Source organism: Anguilla anguilla, chromosome 8 (genome assembly GCF_013347855.1).
Source record: "Anguilla anguilla isolate fAngAng1 chromosome 8, fAngAng1.pri, whole genome shotgun sequence".
Classification (NCBI taxonomy): domain Eukaryota; kingdom Metazoa; phylum Chordata; class Actinopteri; order Anguilliformes; family Anguillidae; genus Anguilla; species Anguilla anguilla.
In genome coordinates, this window is record NC_049208.1 from 38549463 (window position 1) to 38570162 (window position 20700).

Sequence of the window (20700 nt, forward strand, 5' to 3'; positions counted from 1 at the left end):
GAAATACACTCTGAGAGGAAGTCCAATTGTATGTGAGTTTTTCACATACAATTGGAAGAGTGGCAGCTAAGCTCAGAAATGCATTAAGTTGCTTAAAATGAAAGTGAAATGCTATCAAAAATAATGTCCTATTTTTATTTGCAGTGCTTGTGTCCCACTTGAGAACCAAAGAAACCCTTTTAATGCTTAGTTCTCTATGAGATGTATAAGGAACTAATAAAATGCACTGCTGCATTTGTGACCGTATTATGGATATGTACCCTGAGGCAACCACCACACACTCACGTTTCTGGTTATACAAATATAGATGACTCTTTTGGTTCGGTGCCATATTAGTTGATGGTTCGGAGATATCCCAGATTGGTTTTTATTATTTTGTCTTGATTTGGTCTCTGTTAAAGGGAGATTGTGTTTTCCTTTGACATAATTCCTTGCTGTTGTTTTCTCGTAGTCAAGGCACTGCTAAACCAACCATCATAATCTTCATCCTGAGTGCAGTCACTGGAGAACAATTGAACCAGTGTTTGTTATTATTTTTGCGTTTAGGAGGAACTCCTATTCGGGCTAACGCATAGAGCATACAAATGCAGGGAACAGTATGCATATAGAAATGCTTATTACTAATCGAAGGAGAAGCGGATTGTGTTGTTAATAACAGTTAGCTGAAGAAAAGCCGGGTGTTAATTGTAACACGGTGAAGGTAATGATATAATCCCAGCCAAATATAATCACGGGCAGTTGCAGATCTCCTTACGGGACTGGGTCCTGTTTTCAGTACGGGTGGAAGACGGAAGAGGTGTGCGTTTGGGTTAAGGAGGCCGTGGACAGCGGTGAGGGACTGTTTTTCAGGACGGCGTGTACTTTGTTCTATCACATGGGTACTGTAGGTGTTTAATTTGCCTTACTGTGCAGATAAATGTTTTGATGTGTCATTAAGATGCTGTTGACAGTCTCTAGAGAATCTGTTCTCTAAATGTTCTGATTAAATAAATAAAAAAAACCTAAAATGGTTTGAAAAACATTGCTTTGTGTATGCATCCTTTTCCTTGGACAGCAATAAAGCATAATTGTCATGGACTGTGCAGACAATAATTCTAATTCTGATATTATCCCTTAAAAACCATTTAAACTTTAACTAAGGCTTTTTCTTAGGAATTCAGTTCTGTTCTGTAGGGAGGTGTAATTTATCTGGTTCATTTGTGTCAGAATGAATCAAACACTGCTTACATGTTGTGTGTGTCTATACGTGTGTCTGCGCATGGTATACACTGATGTATATCTCCTCAACTTAGCGGTTTAATACTGTACCTCTCCCATCCACTCTGACTGTAGCCTGAAGTTTTAACGTTTCTGGTTTATATAGTAAAACAATAACTTGACTCCACGATGGGTCAGCTCACTATGCCCAGAGACAAACTGTTCTCATTCCTGTTTGAATTTCATCAGGAACAAAATGCATTTAGAGTGGCTACAAAAATGAAATCATTGCCTCTCATGGCCTTGAAATGAATCGCAAATGCATGGTATGGACTGTCCTTTAGAGCTGACTTCACTTCATCATTTCAGTTGTGAAATGTACAACAGACACCTTTCAGACCCCTTCCCACAGAAAATTTGACCTGGATTTTTGAGTCCAGAAAAGTTTTCTTATAGTTTTTTTAAATTGGCATAGGTGCTGAAATTGACTGATTAGTTAGAAGAGCGCTAGAAGACTGTGATGGGGGGGTCAATCTTCATATATCTTAGCCCCAACCAAAACCTGTAGTCTATTTACCCTGTCGACAGATTAAAATGTTTTTTCTTTTCTATTGAAATAGAATGAAGGGAATGCAGACTCTGCATGTACAGCACGTCAGCGCAAACACATGCTTGTACATTTCTTGCACTGGTAACCCCTGTAGTCCAACAGAATAAATTTGGGGGGGGGGGTTGTTATATGGGTTATGCAGTAGCTTTTTTGCTCTGAGATTGTCATGGGCCCATGTAGTATCATTTAAGAAACACTTTACTGAAAAATATTCTTGAATGTTACCCAGGGAATTGCAAATCATGTGCTCTGCCATCACACTGGTCATTTCTGTGCCAATACGCCATTGTCTATACAGAACATTAAAATGCCATTATGAATATTTTTGAGAATGGAAAATATGTGCACGTGTAGTCAGAAGTATTGTGACATACTATAAGTTCTAACCAAATGAATGCCTTGGCATGCGCAGGTGGGTCTGTTTTTATATGTAAATAGAGGGGAATGTGGGCCTGCCAAACATAAGGAATACAATGTCAGAGTCTTGCTGGTAATTTTAATAAGAGCAGTAACAGTTATGGTGATTGAGTCTCATTCTGTTCTCCAGCATGTTTATAATAGAATTGTGATTTTAAATCATAGGTTCAGTTGGTGTAAAACATTACTTGCAGGAGGGGGGGGGGGTGTCACATGGTGGAGTAGGGTGGGGGCCTTTGGGCAGGGAAATCCAGGCCAATTATCAAGTTCAATGCAAGTTGCACATTGTGAACTGAAAATATGGAGCTGACTTCCAAGATTGTGAAACAACAACTTTCAATGCCTTTACACTGTACTAAGAGCAGGTTTTGGAACACATTACCAGGTTTCTGGTATTATTGTTACAAGATGGACAAGGAAAGCCAGAACATTTTAATTGTTCACAAGATGGCGATGGGTACATTGCATTACTACTGTATGCATTGGAATGTATGTATGCTATGGAAATGAATTTGTATTTGCATTCTAATGTATACCCCATAAGCTATTGTGTATACATCACATTTGATACTCACTATGTAAACTACATTTAAATCGATGAAGCAGTCCTCACCAAAGTCATCCTCATGTTATTTCAGTACTGTATTTTTATTACTCATTTTAATACAATATTGTAGTTGAATCCAGAGTGCTTGAACAGACAATTGGCCAATTATGTCGTTTTGTTTTGGCTTCCATTTACACCCAGTGCTGCACACTGAATGTAGAACTGAAATAGCAATATTTTGTGCAGAATTGTTTAATATTCATAATTACTGTACAGCATTGCAGTGGGTGTCAAGAGTGTTCTGTACAAGTGTGCTCTTGCCTTTTGTTTCACTGTGGAGAACCGATCGCAGTATTGCACTCGCACGCATTGATTACTTGTTGATATTTCATTCATGAATCATTGGGAAAATCAACCTCTGCCTTTTGTTCTGGAAAAACGTACCTGGATCATCAGGATCACATTATCTTACTTATTAACAACGGTCTGTACAGCGCAGTAGCGTCTTGGTGTTGCGTCTGTGGCTCTTGAACTTGAACTGTGAAATTTCTCCAGGCTCTTAAACTTCTTTTTGTCGTCTTCTCTTTCAGGTTGATTTCCTTCCAGGAGTTTCTTGCGTTTGAGTCTGTGTTGTGTTCTCCGGATGCACTCTTCATGGTCGCCTTCCAGCTGTTTGACAAAACCGGAAACGGAGTGGCAACGTTCGGTAACTTTTTAAAATCACGTATCAGTGACTTTTCGTTCCATCATTTAAGAACGTGAGAGGGTTTCTGAAGAACATTTGTTTAACCATCGTGACCACCGTAAGAAGAAAAAGTCTGTTTATAATTGTCTAATTCTCTGTGGATATATTTGACAATTTGCAGCCATGTTACATGTTGTGCAAGAAGAATAATTAGCAATGATTGTTTGGCAGCTTTATTAGGTGCTCCAAAGTTTTTGTCTTTTGAGTTTCCTCGCCCCCCCTCCCCCCCACGTACACACACACACACACACACACAAGAATAAAATGTAAATGTAATTAATTTATTAATGATATATTATATATTATTATTTTTTATTTATTTTATTGTATAATATGTAAATATGAGATTTAAATCAGTTGTTTCCCTAAGGGTTATAATGCTTTTAAGGCTATCTGCTTCATTATAATGACCTAATTCTAAAGGTATTGTGTGGAGAGTACTGTATGTAATGACCCTTCCATGTGTATAGCATGTGATTGACATCATTACCTTAATGCTGCCAAGCACAAAGGTGTAGGCAATGCATATTTTAAATTGCCTAATTAATTTAAATGACCTCATTTTGCCTCGCGTGTACATGCTACGTGAACCCAGCTTTAAATGTGCCGCACAGAAGCGCAGAGAGAAAGAAAATTCAGTAATTGTTCCAGTCAGTAGGGAGTACGATCATTACGGTTGATTTTATGCACATATTTAAATTTTCGTATTTAAAAGCTTTAATTAAAATATTTAATTGAGACATTTCGGTTTCATAATTAAAAGGTCTGTTGTTATTTGTGCCTTTTAAAGGTTAATGAATGTACTTAATGGTACAGTATATCGAAAAGCGAGCGAAAAATTTTTTTAGCTGTGGAAAAACGAGATGGCACGTGACGGGTGTCACACGTGTTGCATGCTTCAGCATTTCCAGCGCCGAATCTCCGCCATAATTTCAAATAAATTTTTAAAAAAATTAATCACCGTGGACACGGATTAATGTTAATGTCCGTACTTGTGACACATTTTATGTTTGTTTTTTTTTTAGCTTTCATTACCTTGAATAGCTGTTCTCGGTGAACGAAAAGGACTCGGAGCTTTATAACCGCATTAACAGAATTAATTGCGTCAGCTTGCTTGTGTTAAAGGAGAGTTTGTTTTTCCAGTGCATAAATGGGTCCTGAAACTGTCCCTTTTTTACATTTCCTTTGATTTTCTTTTTTTTTTCATGCTGGATACAGGGGGGGGAAAAAAGAAATACGAAATGACGGGAGGATTTTAATCTTAGCCTTTTTTCCCCTCTTTCTTTTTTTGAATCAAGCTGTAACCGGTGGAATAGAGTCAATAAACACGCAACATGAAATGCACGCAACTTTGATTGTGCATTAGCCAACAAGAAAAAAAAAAATTCACAGCCTTGAGTGCTGACAGGTACATAAAAGCTGATAATATAAATGCAGAGTCTGAAATAACGCAGCAGTGTTACTCTGTAGTAATGCTGTATATTTATTGCCTCATTATGGAGTCAGACCTGCCTGAGCTGTCTTGTTCCAGAGACAGACAGCCTGGATGAAATTTTCACTCAGATTCCACCCCCACACACTCTTCCCCCCCACCCCCCCACCCCTCCATTGCTGTTTGAAATGCTGTTTGTTTTAAACGTAATAAGAAACAGGTTGCCGTCTTATCGAATTGTTTTATTTCGGTGCTCTGACCTCACGTCAGATGTGTCCTACCTGTATTGTCTGTCGTCCTTCAATAATAGGCTTTTCCTCTAATCTAGAAAACCATGCTACCTAATCTTTGCTTCGAGGACTTGCTTGTCTTTTTAATTCCTTGAACTTTGCAGCTGTGGTTGTGTTGCTTAATTTTTTACAGTGGTAACGGTCATCCCGAAAACAGCTGCTTTCATGCTACTGTCTTTATGCGCGTGCTTGAGGCTTTATCTGGAAATGCTTTCAGGTTCAAGATGCCATTGGAAGAGGATGTTGGGCCGTTCAGGAAACGCATGCAAATTTGCACGCATGTTTAATCGTTACCTTTCAAATTAGCTTTTGAATAATACTAATTGTGTCCAGGGAACAGATTGAAAAGGAATGCCAGCGCTCCTGACATGATGGATTGAACCAGAGTGTTTATGCAGACATTACTTTTTTTATTATTCCTTCAGTTTTGGTTTTCCGAAACTTTGGGCAGTCAGAAATATCAGGGGCTCAAGCCTACCTTTTTCATTTCTGTTCAGATAAACTTGTGTAGTTTTAAAAGAAGACTCTTTCTGAGGAACACCGAGCGTAGCCTCTGGGTATTTAAGAACTGACCTTGAAAATCATGTGGGTGTTTAAGACCTTGAATATGAGACATTGAATCACGTAATCAATACGGGAAATCAATAAGGAAAGCAGACTTCTTTTCTCTAGCTTAAAAGCAACACCTAGCGAAAAAGGGCGCTGCATTTTGGAAGGCTGGCAGACAATCACTTGATGATCACACGCGTTGTCGTCTTTGTTTGGTGAGATGCTATGGTCGTATTTACCTGTGATCATGTAGTTAGCTAGTTTTTTTTTTTTTTTTTTAACTGAACGTTGTTCCTCTCGTTTTCTCTCCTTCAGATGATGTGAAGCAGGTTTTTGGCCAGACCACTATTCATCAGCACATTCCTTTTAACTGGGACTCGGAGTTCATGCAGCTGCACTTTGGCAAGGAGCGAAAGAAGCACCTCTCGTATGGAGAGTTCACACAGTTCCTACTGGTACGCCTATTCCACCACGTATCCATCCTCCTCTTGAGAAAAAATAGTCCTCTTAATTGCTGAATAGCTTTACCAAGCACCTCTTAATTTTGCCTTGATTCCAAGTGCGTTCTAGAGAACTGTACTGGTCCCCTGGATGCAGAGCTCAGTTTGTTGTCTCTCCTGCCAGACCTGCACACAAAGTCATAACGGCCGGTGCACCTTTTTCTCAACACAATAAAGCATATTGACTTTGTTAAGCATTAATGAAACACCGAGCTTGTATTTCTGCGGGAGCAGTTGGCTTTTATTAGATGACGTAGTCGTGGCACCAACTGCTCCTCGCAAACAGGTAGAAATGTTTCTCTATAAGTGATATTATCAGCGGGCGCTGCGGCATTCCTTTTGTATTTGTGGTGTGCGAGCCATTCCAATATAATGTCTAGACCTGGAATCGGGCAGCGGGAGGGGTGAGCCATGCCAAGTTTGCATCTACCCTCACTACGTTTGAATGAGCTTTTTATATTGCCGTTAACATGGACCAGATGGGTGAGGGAACATGCCGCGGAACACACCGACACTGTCTCGCTGGTGGAGACGTTTTTCACAGGCACGCTTTCCCCCCGTGACTCCCAGTTGTTTTCCAGCACCTCGTTCCAAAAGAGACCTAGCTGCAGGAACACACGGCCGCGATTGCCAAACGGACATTTCCTGTTACGTCGGCTTTATTTAGTTATCGGATTCCTCGGGCCGCTGGTCCTTGCGATAGAACTGTATGTGAGTGGGGGGAAAAAAAGAAAACAAAATGTGTCATTATTTTTTACATCCAGGGACTTTCTGATGGCGTGTACTTTGCTTGTCAGTCTGGGGAAAGATATCCTGCAATTCTTATGATGGGGGATTGACAAGCCAGGTGAAGATTAGCAGTGAAGCATCTCAACAATTCTGCTAACATTTTATGGGGGAAATGGTTCTAAACCAACTACATAATATTGTAACTGTTTGGGAATATTTTACTGGTACCAAAAGCCTTTTGTGGGTGGAAGCAAACCCTGAGAACCTGAGAGAGATGGCTGTTGTTAATGACCTGGAATGCATCCGAACACACAGGAACTTATCTCCACAGCCCCGGTGTCGTACAGTAAATGTTCCGCTGTAGACGTCCTCGGTCCAGGTTTGTTCCTCCAAGGAACATTTCCTTTAATCAGACTGATACGCTTATTGTCCAAATGGCAAACATCCAGGTGAACACAGGGCTAGATTATATAAGAAGCGTTTCTGTATCAAAATTCTGGCAAAGGATTATCTTTGTTGTCTTGCGAAAATTATCTGGAAAAGGAGTTTTGGAATTCTCTGGAAAGTCAAATGTGGTTCTTTGTATGTGGTCCTGACCTCATTCAGCTGTATTCATTATGATTCAGATGTTAGGCTAACATACGTGTAGCAAAAGCACATTGTAGCTATGCTGTAATTAGACCTCGCATTATTATAATAGCATTTCTAACTGGTCTTTTTTTTCCTTCTTTTTTTAACACGTTGTGTAAGAAAAAAAAAAAAAAAAAGACCTCCCGAAGAGAATTTGTAACGTTTTTCCTTCAAAGGTATTTCATTGTTTCAGTTCAGGTAAAATGTCAAGGCTCACTAAATAATTATGGCAAACAGAAAAATGACAAATGTTTTTCCTCAAATCTAAGAACGTTTAAATGCAATAAAACAGTGGTGGTGTCAACATTGGGGTTTTTTAAACTAGTAAATGCCTGCAGTACCTCCAAACTATAAAGCCCACCAGCAAACCACATCTCCAGGCCCGCACAGTTGCGTTAATTTAAGGCTGTAACGACTAAAACGGTAAACTGCAAGATTGTGTGCCACGATTGTTTTGCAGCTGTCTCTCAAACATTTTTAATTTAATCTAGCTGTTGGTCTGGCATTTTTCTGCCCCAGAGTTTTTGTCTTGTTTTGACTACTCCACACTAACTCTATCTTGTCAATTTTTTTTTTTGTTCCTGCCGCATTTGCACTATTATTGTCTTGTTCTTTCTTTTTTTTTTTTTTGCTGGGTCAATTTTAATGGTGTCTTTTCAGTTGCAGCGCAATTTTTGTAAATATCTCTGGCCCTTTTTTGTAGGCCTATTTTTTTAAAGACTCCTGGCACGGTTTTCATTGTGGGGGTAAAGCAATTACAATAACCTCGGCTAATGAAGAGTTTTCACAGTAATCTTAGCGGTGACAACTGACGTTTCTCACAGACGGGCATAGGTGCTTATCGTATCCCGCCATTTTAAACGTTGATTTGCTGATTTTCTTTTATGGTATGTCAATCTTGAAACCGCAGCGTCTTTTCAGCTTTCAGGTGGTCTGTGACTGTATACTGCTGTCTGTTGTTTTGCTGTTGCCTTGAATTGAGTCGATAGCTTCAGGTGCTGAATATTGGTCTATTAATCCATTGAAAAAAAGACCTTCTTTTAATGCTATTTGTTCTTTTAATGCGTCGTGCATTGTAACTTTGTGTAAGGAATTCATGTTTATGTAACTACCTATAATTTGTGCACATAATTGTATACATAATGACGTATAATAAGAATAGGTTCAATATGAAGGTATTGTTAGTTATTTATTGTTATAATCCAGTAATTGCACTTCATTTTCAATATGAGATATTACTAGGTATTATCAAACACTGTTCTTAAACCTTCGAAGAAATTGTGGCCTTTGTAAGCCCACGTGTGACTGTGTCAGTGTTACCCATTGTCTTAAAGAAGCACTTTTTTGCGGGGCTGTTGTGTGGCACTGCGAGCCTTGAGGTGTGATTAGGTGTCGTGGCAGCACGTTGAGCACGTATACCCTGGGGTGTGTTTAATCAAGGCCTCGGATAAGCTGAGAAACACACCAACACACGGCTCAAGAGCAAATGACTGCAGCTCCACCAACTGCCGACTCTCAGTAACTGAGAGGGAAAATGGCGGCAAGGGCCTCATCGCGTCTCGTGTGAACTCCAGGGGCGGCGAGGCCCTTTCTTCACTATTCCCAAGTCCAAACCTGCATGATAAATAGCTCAAGTCTTAGTTTCCCCACTGAAATATATAAATAAATGAATTAATAAATAAACTATGTAACCTGAGAATTATGTACAATAAGGGGGAAATTTTACTTCACAATGGCACGTTTTGTAATGGACATATTATGCCTGCTCAAAATAGCATCTTGTAATTTTGGAGACAACATTTTGGAGTTACAAGGTTTCATTGTCACAAAGGTCTACAGCATGCCCTCTCGATATCTGAAAAGCAAAAAATATTTAAATAAATGAAAAATCCCGTGGAAAAGGACTTCCAGTGTTTGTTTAGTTTTTGTTTCAGTCTCAAGAACTAGTTTCTGCATTCTGAGCCGGATGGCTCTCCCGCCAGCCAGTTTCCATAACTCAGTGTCTCCATGACTACACAGGAAATGCAACTGGAGCATGCAAGGCAGGCTTTCATCCAGAGGGACAAGGCCCGAACCGGCACTATCACTGCCCTGGACTTCCGGGACATCATGGTCACCATCCGGCCACACATGCTGACGCCGTTTGTGGAGGAGTCCTTGGTCGCCGTGAGTCAAACTCGGTCGCCGCGACTAGCGAGTAGCCGCGAGCCGACCGCGAGCCTATTTCAGTGACGGAATCGACCATAAATCGAGCAGCCAATTCCCTCCAGTGCTTCACCCTATTTTAGAGGGGGTTTTTTTCCCCCCTCTATTTTTCCCCTTCGAGCACGGAGGTTTTCTGGTTTATGCGCGCAGCCCTCCACACAAACGCCGCCGCTCGTGCCCTCTGTCATTTTCTCTCAGCGTCTGCCTCAGAGACGAGGGAGCCGCGCGCTGCCGTTAGTAAACACACTCCCGCAGAAGCGATCGGAAATGAATTAGAGGTAACGTTCCCCTAAACTCCAGCTTAAACACCTCGTCCTCTAATTTACGGGCCGCACATGAAGACTGGAAGAACCAGACCCGGTGTCTGTGAAACAGTTTTCTCTTTAAACGACCGTCGTACTGATCAGACCGGTGGAAAGGTGTTGGCTTACAGACAGAGGTCGGTTGAACCTGCCCAGTTAGGGAGCGTTTTTCTGTTGTGCTGTAGGTCGACAGAAGTGTTTGAGGGGGTACCTGTTTTTGGTAGCTTCAGGCAAGACACTGTAAAGCTTACACTGCCATCTAGTGAGGGGTTGTTAGTGTGTTCCTCCCCACCCCCCACTGAATAACATAGCAGGTCACACATTTTTAACCTCCTAACTAGTCCAGTGGGCTCATTTATGTAGGCCAGGGGGGAATTCGTTTTTGAATTTGATATAAAACTAAATCTGATTAAACCAAACAAGCAAACGGCTGAGAAATTTGCTTTTGTTTTTATGTGAGTGTAAGTAATGCTATGAAACCGCGTAGAACCCTGTCCTTCTGTGATGAGAGAGGAGGCTGCAGGCTTCAGGAATTTTAATTTGCATGCTGAGGCACAACACTTGCAGATTCTATTTTTGAGTCTTATTTCTTTTTTTATTTTGTTTCCTGTTTATTAGGTCCCACTTCTCATGAAACATCTTAATTAAAATGGTTCTAGAACTTGGATCCTCTTAAATTACTACTGGGCTTCAAGCAGTAATTCTCCTCTGTATTTATTTAATTCCTGTAGGCATTGATGGTTACAAATTCTGTTAATGATTAGCGATCGATCCCTTTTTTTTGCCCGCTTTATCCTAAAAAAAAATAATCCAGGAGCCGGTTGATTCCCTCCGCCCCCCCCCAAAATGTGTTACATATTGTTTGTGCATGTTTTTGCCATAAAACAGGACTGCATTCATGATTTTTTCGCCCCCACATCCTCCCCTTGTTCTTGTTTGTACCCCCCTTCAGGTCGCTGGTGGTGGCACCTCCCACCAGGTCAGCTTCTCCTACTTCAGTGGCTTTAATTCTCTGCTGAACAACATGGAGCTCATGAGGAAGATCTACTCCACTCTGGCCGGGAGTCGCAAAGACGTCGAGGTCACTAAAGGTCGGGCGCAGTTTACTTCCTTTTTTTTTTCTTTTGTCCCCCCTCCCCCCCCGTCCCCGACCGCGACCGCGACCCCGCCTCACCCCCGCTGCCCTTTGTGTGGACGTGCCTGCCGGACGCGGCCCGGCACGCACAAGAGCCCGATTTCCGCCGCCCCCGGCCCGCCGGCCCGTCTGCCATCCGCGGCGGTGTCTTCGCCACTTCCTCCCGGAACCTCCCCGCGCGCACCCCCGCCCCCTCCCTCTGCTTGCCACTCAGCGTAAAAAAAAGGGGGAACCCCACAGGGAAATGGACAGAGGGGAGGGTTTCTCCAAAAGGGGCCCTGAGTTTCGCCAGGCCCTGCGCCCGGTCGGTGAACCGCGGAGCGGCCCGGGCCGAAAACGCGGTGCCGGCGCCGCCGCCGCCAGGCACGCCCACGCCCCGCCCCGCCCTGCGCCGCTTGCTCGGAATGCGATGCTATCTGCCCCGCGGTGCCCCTCCGGGACGGCCCGCGTGCAGATTTACACGTCCCCCTCGCCCTCCTTCTCCGGCACGTCCCCTTCTGATTAGTACCTCATGTGGCGCTGGAGGAACCTTTGGGGAGGAAAAAAAAAAAAAAAAAACCACAAATACCGCCGGCGAAGCCCCGCCCACCCCACCCCTGCCTGCACGTGCGGGCGCTCGTGTGGCCGCCTTTGCACTTGTGCGGGTGCCACACGATACAGGTAGAGACAGCCGGCCGGGGTTGCTTGCCGTCGAGTGTCCTTGTTCCCATTAGGCGACCGTAGATGAACCGTGATGGTCTCACATGTGCGCAGTGGTTAAGGAAGCGTACAGAGGGGGGGGGGGGGGGGACTTGCGGGCTGAAAGTGTTTACTGCTTAAGAGTAAACATGAGCTCTGCTGCATTGTATAGAGCGACGCACCAACCATGTAACAGCATACTGCTGCTCTTGAGTCACTGGATGCCAGTAATGGGACTCGCTATATATTGGTTCCTGGTTTGGGTTCAATGTGGTCTCCATTCTGGAACTGCTCTGCAGTTCTGTGGTTTAATCCATGTGGATTTGGAGACGTTCGTAAAACAATGAACCTGATTTAGGCAACCAAAAAAAAAAAAAAAGGCATAAAGAAATAACATGCTTGAAGGAATCCTTTAAATTGTTTCAGCGTATCAGTGTAAATTTGGGTGGTAATTTTCTGAAATGATGGTGGAAGGAGAACAATAACACCAGTAATAATAATTATTATGAAGAATAATTGATATCAAGATAGGAGTGGTACAAAGGCAGGCAAGACCATGCTGCACGAATGAACGTGTGTGTTCGCACTTGTGTGTGTGTGTGTGTGCATATGTGTGTGTGTGTCTGTGTCTGTGTCTGTGTCTGTGTGCGTGTGCGTGTGCGTGTGCGTGTGCGTGTGCGTGTGCGTGTGCGTGTGCGTGTGCGTGTGCGTGTGCGTGTGCGTGTGCGTGTGCGTGCGTGTGCGTGTGCGTGTGCGTGTGTGTGTGTGTGTGTGTGTGTGTGTGTGTGTGTGTGTGTGTGTGTGTGCACGCGCACTTGTGTGCATACGCAGTATAATCAGGATTTAGTTGTTACTTAAGTTCATTTTGTAGTGTGGGTAATGTATTGTGTTTTCGTAACTGTATTTTCAGTTAGTAACGTACCCCAAAGAGAGGGCTGATGCCCTGTGCTCTGTCTCCCTTGCCTCAGAGGAGTTCATCATAGCGGCGCAGAGGTTTGGTCAGGTGACCCCCATGGAGGTGGACATCCTGTTTAAGCTGGCTGACCTGTCTGAGCCGCGGGGGTGAGTACAGCAGCGTGGCCCTCTCAGCCACCGTACTACAGGAAACGGTGATGTCACCACTTTATCCACGTCTTTAATGACATCACACTGCGACAGCTAACTGCCCCCTTTGTCTGTGATGGACATTATAAGCTTTATTCATACACGTCGGCCATGTTTAGTAGAGGTATTATCAAATATGGTTTTTAATACCTTTAAATAATGCTAAGATGCCATGTGCTGTTCTTGAATAAATCCGCTCGCTTTGCTGTTTGGCCTTTTCCCCCTCTTTGCTTTTGTAAATTGCTGCCCTTTTTAATTAAAGCAAGATGATTCCTCTCTTTGGTGCTTCATCTGAAAAAGAGTGATGACCTGAACTCAGCCATTTTAATGATATAAACAACAGCGATAATATTTCATGAAGCTTTTTTTATTACCGAGCACAGAGATGATGCATTGTGGTAAAGCAGGATCAGCGACGCACAGGCTGAATTTGCGCCGACCGTAGGCTTGTCCCAGGGCCTGTCGCCGACCAAACTGATTGGAAAAACGGTCGACGTGATCAAAGGAAGTGGAGACGTCCGCTCGGACGGTCCGGATAAGGGGGTTCGCGAGCTAAGCCCGCCGGCTTGGCGTTTCTGAGGGAAATTGAGGCGCGGCTCACGGATGTTACTGTACGCGGATCGCTTTCCTTACATCAGCGCCGTCCTCGCGCACCGGTAATTGCTCCTCCGGCGTGCACCTGATCGTTAGTCCTGCGCAACGCTATACTTTAATCGCCGCCGACCCTGATTGGAGATGCCAGAGATAATCGTTCCCATGACGGTCGGAATTCTCGTCCGGGGTCCGGGAACGCCGCGCGGGTCCTGTGTTCGGAGGAAGCCCCGCCCCTCTTCTGCCCTGCAGCGCCCCGCGGTCAGCTGACTGAATTCTCCCTTCCCCGCAGGCGCGTGGGCCTCCTCGACATCGAACAGATCGCGCCGTTGGAGGAGGGGGCTCTTCCGTACAACCTTGCCGAGGTCCAGAGACAGGTAAAAAAAGAACAAAATCTTTCTGTGCTACGGTGTGCTTTCCAGAGAAGTACATTTCTTTCATACATATTGTTTATTGGGAGCTTTTGAGCTGTGTGTCCAGCATAAACAGTTGTTGTCACTGCTGTGACGTGGCCTGTTAACTGGAATCGGAACGTCAAACTCGCCATTGCCAAATTTGAACAGCAGGTCGCATATAAACTGCCACTTGAGACCACCAGGGAGGGAGAGCTTCAGTTGGCGGTATTGCCTTCACCTCCTTTTGCAAGTACAGCTCAATTTTTTGTTCAGGTGCGTGCCGTCTGTCTGTGGTTAGCGCACAGAAAGTGTACTTCCTCTTGACTAGGGCTGTGAATGAATGTCTGAATATTCGGCTACTCGATTTAAATTTAAAACTCTGCCAATGCAAACAAATAAGGAGCGTTTAATTCATTTTCATAAAATTTGTAGCCTATGATGAAACTGTTTAACTATGTTAAAACGCACTAAAAATGTAAATGTTACCCCTTCCAAATTCAAAGGGACAACATTAGACAAATGGCCTGTTTCACGGTTGACAAATCCAAGTGAGCAAAGTTAGCCTACTGCCAGTAACGTTTGTGTTAGCTGATCTGCTAGCCAACACAAAGCGAAATCATCCTAGCGCATCGTGGAATTATTTCATTCAAGCAAACAGCGAGAATGTGAAGTGCAAATTGTGCGGCACAGTAATAATATTCACAGGCGGAACAGCTAGCACTCAGAATGCTATGAAAGCAAAGCACACGTCACATCCTGCCCTCGCCAGCACAGACACGGGACAACTGTCATCTCGACGGTCGTCTCTGATCTCGTTAGTATCTAAATACCGTTTAAGTTGAGAAAACAAGTATCCAAGTACCGTTTGAGTAGAGAAAACGAGTATTCAAGTACCGTTTGAGTAGAGAAAATGAGTATCCAAATACTGTTTGAGTAGAGAAATCGAGTATCAAAATACTGTTAGAGTAGAGAAAACGAGTATCCAAGTACCGTTTGAGTAGTGAAAAGAGTATCCGATTGCCACATTATTCATTATTCACATCCCTACTGCCGGCACAGTGACTGCGTAGCTGAGCTGGTGGACTGCAGTGTGACAGGGAGTGGCAGCTGGCTGTGTGCGTTTCAGAGGAAGCAAATGCCAGTCTGCACTGTTTGGAGTTGACAGAGGAAGTAGCAGTGGTGGGCTTATATACACATTTGAAAAAGATCTATAATGATTACTGTTGTTTTTTTACTTGAATTGTTTTCGCCTGCTAGCACACAGTGGGCTATAGTCACCTGCTAGATGATGTAATCCACACAAGTTTATATTCAGCCATATATTTTGTAGTATAAATTTACTTTTCACCATTCTGCTATTGCGGTTTTTGGGGTACAGGTATTGTACAATGTGAAATTGAAGCCAAGCTTTGAACTGTCTTGTTAATTCACTGTTTATCTGTACATTTTTTTGTCTAAACATCTATTTCAGGTTGACACAAATTTTGTTCCTGTCTATGGAGGCACCTTCGGCCTAACTTTGTTGAAGTGCAGGACTGTCGTACAGGGAGGGAAGTGTGCAGTAAATGCTGAAATGTGTGTTATTGCAGATTACGGAGGCTTACGCGGTAATCGCTGTAAACGCGGGCCGTCTCCTCCGGCGCCCCGCTGCAGTTTCCGCAGCCGCGTGACTTCACCGCTCCCGCCCCGGCCCCGCGGGCTGCAGTGAGCTACCTCCAGCGGTTCGGTCGGCCGACGCAGAAAAGAGCTGCCTCTTTTTCAGGCAGCAATTTGGTCTGGCACAAGAATTCTCAAACAGAAAAAGTCGTAAATTGTCCCCCCCCGCCCCCCGCCCCCCCCCACCCTCCACACACGCCTCCCCGTCTTCCAGCCGTCCAAGATCGTTTTCGTTTTCAGATGTGCAGACGAGGGAAATGAAAAACGACGGAGCGGGTCGAGAACGGCGGCTCGGCGGTGGCGGGGGGGGCGGGCGGGGGGGGCTGTGGGCGGAGGAGGGGGGGTTGGGGTTGGGGTTGGAGAGGGCGGGTGGGTGGGGGTTGGGGGGGGGTGAGGCAGGATGTTCCTTTCTGTCAGAAGTGCTCCCAGACTGCGCGGGGCGAAGCGGCTCCCTCCGCGCCTGGCTGGTTCCGGTCGGGGCAGAGCGGAGACGCCGGGGGCCTACCGCAGCCAGCCGAGGGGAGGGTTTGGCCCGCGGCCCGGGCCCCCTCGCCCCCGCCGGCCCCTGGACCCCCCGCCGGAGCGCCAACCACGAGCGGGACCGCGGCGCGGCGGCGTGGGGGGTGGGGGGCGGGGGAGGGGCCCTGCGGACGGAACTCCGAAGACTCCCGGCAGGTAGCGACAGGTACCCGCGGCGCGGAGAGGGCGGGGCACGGCGCTTGGCTGGCCGCTAACGCTCCGGTCGAGCTCCCGCGCGGGTTCGAATCGCCCGAGGCCTCTCGGCCCCGTCCGCTTGACTAACACACGCAGAATGGCGCAGCAGTCCCAGGCCTGGGGAGAATCGAACCCGGACTTAAATCACAGCTTGTTTTAGTTTGTAATTTTTCTTTTCCCTCCTCCTTTCGTTAATTCAGCAAAGCGAATTGCAGGAGTTTGCTTCGCAACAGAACGGAATGCGCTCAACAGAAGCACGCAAGGATCTGTCACAGGCTTAACAAACTGAAAGTCAGATCGCTTAATGAGCAGCTGCTTTGTTTAGTTAAATGGTGTGTGTGTGTGTGTGTGAGAGAGAGAGAGAGAGAGTAACGAGAAGAACTGTCTGCATTCTCTGCATGATTCCTGAACATACACACCGAACTTCTTCAAATTAAGCTTTTTAACTCAAAAAAAGCAAAAAAAGCAAAAAAAAAAAAAAAAAAAAGCCCAGGGCATGATAATGATTAGGCATGTTGAGGCTTTTTTTTTTCTCCGAGACTGAAACATGTGGAATCGGAATGGGTGGCAATGCTACCGCTAGGCTTTCTATGACTGGAAATGACTGGAAATGCTATTCTGGGGTGGGTCGAGTCAGGCTAACCCCAGAGATTGTCCTGAAACCATGAATGCCCGCCCCCCCCCCTCTCTGCTGCCCTTTCGACAGCCGTTTGACTCTCTTTCCGTCTCTCTGTCTCTGCCCCCCCCCCCCCCCCCCACATCTGAGCAGCAGTCCACCGGCGAGGTGTCCCGCCCCTTCCTCGTCCAGGCAGCCGAGTCCGCCTACAGGTTCGGCTTGGGCTCAATCGCTGGAGGTGGGTCACGGATCGTTGTGTTCCTAAACCCCCTCATCCACCCCCCCTCCCCCCCTCCCCCCCTGCATAACCTGCCCCCCCTCATCCACCCCCCCTGCACTCCTCTCTCCCCCCCACCTAACTTTCCTCCCCCCTCCACCCACCCCCCCCGCACTCCACTTTTCCCACCCCACATAACCTGCCCCCCCCCCCCCCCGGCCCAGCCCCCAGCCCCCCGTAGGGCCTCACGGGGTAAGCGGCACAAAGCTGCCCCATTGCCTTCAGAAGGCGACGTCTCCCAGGGCGGGGGCGGTGGGCGTGTCCCGCGGGAACCTTGTGTGCAGATTCTTTTGTACCTGTCACTGATCAGAGGCTTTTCGGAGGTGGTGCCTCCTTGCCTGGTTTGGCTCCAGACGGGCTTCACCCAGAGACAGGTTAATAAGGAGGTAGCGCCCTTCAGTACCCTTTTTAATTAAAACCCGTCAGCATCGCAGCCCTTTGTAGCTAGCGCAGTTTTTTTTTTTTTCTTTCTTTTTTTTTTTTTTTTTTTTTTTTTTGGAGATGAGGTCTAATTGATGAGTTTAAAGTCATGTGACTTCTTTGTTTTATATTTTTTTTTTTTTTGCGCGTCCTTTTGCGCCCCCTCTCGCCCCCCCCCCGTTGTAGGCCCCAACGCAGCTCATTTTTTTATTTTGGTGGGTTTGGGCGTTCAAGGTTATACACTTAAACGCCTGTCCAATTGCTCGCGGAAAGTAAAACTGTTCAGCCGCTTGCCTGGACAGGGCTGGTTCGTAATTCTAGGACAGAAGCCTGAGTCGCGTCTGAGAAAAAAAATGTTACAAGGCCAGTGTCACATTGGTTACTGAGACCACTGACCAATCATAGAATCAGGAACATTAGTACAGTAAGGTCTTGACTGATGCCACAGATATTACTGTGGAACAGACTTACCTGACAGTTGAATCTCTCACTCATTATGTGTTCAGTTTTAAATAACAGGAGGTTTTAATTAATTTATTTTTTTGTTGGGGGGGTGGGGGGGGAGGTGGATGTGTTAATCTTATTACAGAGGCTTTGAGTTTTTTATGCAACAAGTAAACTTTGCCATATCGGAGCAGTATAAATGTAGTTTGGGCAAGTATTTTTCTTACCAACATGGCCGACCGGACAATTGTGGGGAAAAAACAAACCCTTAACGCTGAACTCTGCTTTGTAACTGGTGTCTCTCTCTCTCTCTCTCTCTCTCTCTCTCTCTCTCTCTCTCTCTCTCTCTCTCGCCCTCAGCTGTGGGCGCCACCGCGGTGTACCCCATCGACCTGGTGAAGACCCGCATGCAGAACCAGCGCACGTCGGGCTCCTTCGTCGGGGAGCTGATGTACAAGAGCAGCTTCGACTGCTTCAAGAAGGTGGTGCGCTACGAGGGCTTCTTCGGCCTCTACAGAGGTCAGTCTCCCGAAAAACCCGGCCGGCGACAGCCCGCGTTCCCGCCAAACCGTTCCGCGGACGGGGGTCGGAGGGGCGGAGAGAAGCGCGCGTGGAGGCCGTGCCTGCGTAATGGCCGCCGTCCGCGGCGCTAGGATAGCGAGCGCTCGGCGCCTCTCTCTCTCTCTGTGTGAGGATGATGGCCGCGGAGGCCACACCGCTAAAGCTAGGATAAGAATTCGGGGCTAGACGGAACGTGCTAAAGCTTTATCTGACGCCCGTTATCTTTCCCCGGCTCACAAAGGCTTCCTCCTGCCGCTTGCTATTCGAATCTGAGAAATAGAAACGAGCGAACGATTGCAGGGACGGTTTCTTTTGTGCGCGCCGGGTTCTGAAAGACTTTCCGAGGCAGAGGAACACAGCGAAAATGGCGGTACGTGTTCCGTTTCATACCGGAGCTCGTTCCAGCTCCGAAGCTCCTCGCGGCTTCTTTAACGGCTCGGTCGGGGTCTTGTGTCGCGCACATGCGAGGCATTAGCGGCGGCCCGACCGCACGCCTCCTGGATGAGTGACGCCGCGCCCGCGCGAGCGTGCTGGAAACGCGGAGTGAGGACTCTGACTAATGGTTTTCATAACCGTTCAAGAATCGGTTTTCCACTTTGCTGGAAGCTGAATTTACATACCGCGTATAGAGTTTCCAGGCGTCGTGAAACGGCGAAGTTAGATGTTTCCAAAAATAAAATTCAAAGATCAGTCTCCCGCCGCCCCCTCCTCCCCCCCCCCCCCCCCGTCTCTCTCTCTCTCTCTCTCTCTCTCTCTCTCTCTCTCAGTTCTCCTGAAATCGGTTAAGTGCTTCCACGTTGAAATCAAACGGTTGCGAAAGACGCACGTGGATCTGATTTGCTCTGAAACAGTAGCCTGATGATGTCATTGTCTCAGGACCCTGTCTAATTAACCCGGCGGAGTCGAGTGCCAATCCGAGCGGCTCGGCCGCGAGCGGCGTCAGGAGAAGCGCTCTCGGGCGGCCACGCCCGCGTTTCATTATCATACGCCAAAGCCGGCGTAATGATACCTTTCCGCCCGGTGTCTGCGAGGCCTCGTCGCGCTCTCAAATCCCCCCGTCATCCGTCTGTTTGTTACTCGAAGGAGGTGGGAGGGGCTCTCCGTGAGCTCAAAATGTGATTAATTGGTTTATCTTTAACCGGCTGGAACTTTTGCATTGTAATTTGGTAAACTGGAGAGAGTTTATGGAGGCGTGTAGTTTCTTTCACGTTGTAGCCCTCTTAAAAGGTTTGATGTCTAAACGTTTCACATCAGTAACTCTGATTAGCTGGGGGAATATGACTTGTTGGATGCCGTGGGCCTAGGGTTGTGTTGAGGAAACTCTGCAGCCCGCGAGTCCTGCTTCCTGGCCTCGCTCTTTTTTTTTTTTTAATCGTCGTGTTTCCTAATTATAGGTCTGGTACCGCAGCTTCTGGGTGTGGCTCCAGAGAAGGCCATAAAGCTTACAGTAAGTGCCTCGTTCCACCGCACGCGCTTAATCCAAATCAAAATGGTGCCTGCTGCCTTTTCCAGGGGACACATTTCATCTAGGAATAGCTTTTGTTTCCCTCTATATGCTCTCTGAAGATCGGTTTAGCCGCTGCGGCCTAGCACATCAGCAGGGAAGCTGGAGTTCATTGGCAATAAAAAAAAGGACTTATATTTTGCGTCTTGCATTATTTTTGACTATTGTAGCCTCGCATACAGTCCTAAATGACGATACTGTGCCTCTAATGTAGTAGTGGCTTGTACAGAATATGCTTGCGTTTGATATTTCGATGGTTATGTTACAGGTGAATGATTTTGTCCGAGGAAAAACTGTCCAGAAGGATGGAACGATCCCACTTCCCGCTGAAATCCTTGCTGGCGGATGTGTGAGTAACACCCTTAGACTACACATTAACAAGGCGGTCAAATCGCTGACACAGTAGCGCCACTGCTTTCAGTCATTATCTGGAAAAACAAATAATTCGTTCA

General features: G+C 46.1%; 1 protein-coding gene across 3 annotated transcripts in view; it reads left to right on the top strand.

Annotated features, from left to right (window-relative positions):
• The window catches only part of LOC118233667 (calcium-binding mitochondrial carrier protein Aralar2), a 63121-nt gene that overhangs the window by 22657 nt on the left and 19764 nt on the right, over positions 1-20700 (top strand). For 2 of the 3 annotated variants that reach the window (XM_035429488.1, XM_035429489.1), the window contains 10 exons: positions 3362-3477; positions 6103-6242; positions 9666-9812; positions 11106-11244; positions 12935-13028; positions 13954-14038; positions 17196-17280; positions 18544-18702; positions 20139-20191; positions 20517-20597. In XM_035429488.1, coding sequence (XP_035285379.1) covers positions 3362-3477; positions 6103-6242; positions 9666-9812; positions 11106-11244; positions 12935-13028; positions 13954-14038; positions 17196-17280; positions 18544-18702; positions 20139-20191; positions 20517-20597 — 1099 coding nt within the window. Of the gene's footprint in view, positions 1-3361; positions 3478-6102; positions 6243-9051; positions 9268-9665; positions 9813-11105; positions 11245-12934; positions 13029-13953; positions 14039-17195; positions 17281-18543; positions 18703-20138; positions 20192-20516; positions 20598-20700 lie in introns of those variants that run through there. The other variant, XM_035429490.1, reaches the window with a different exon arrangement.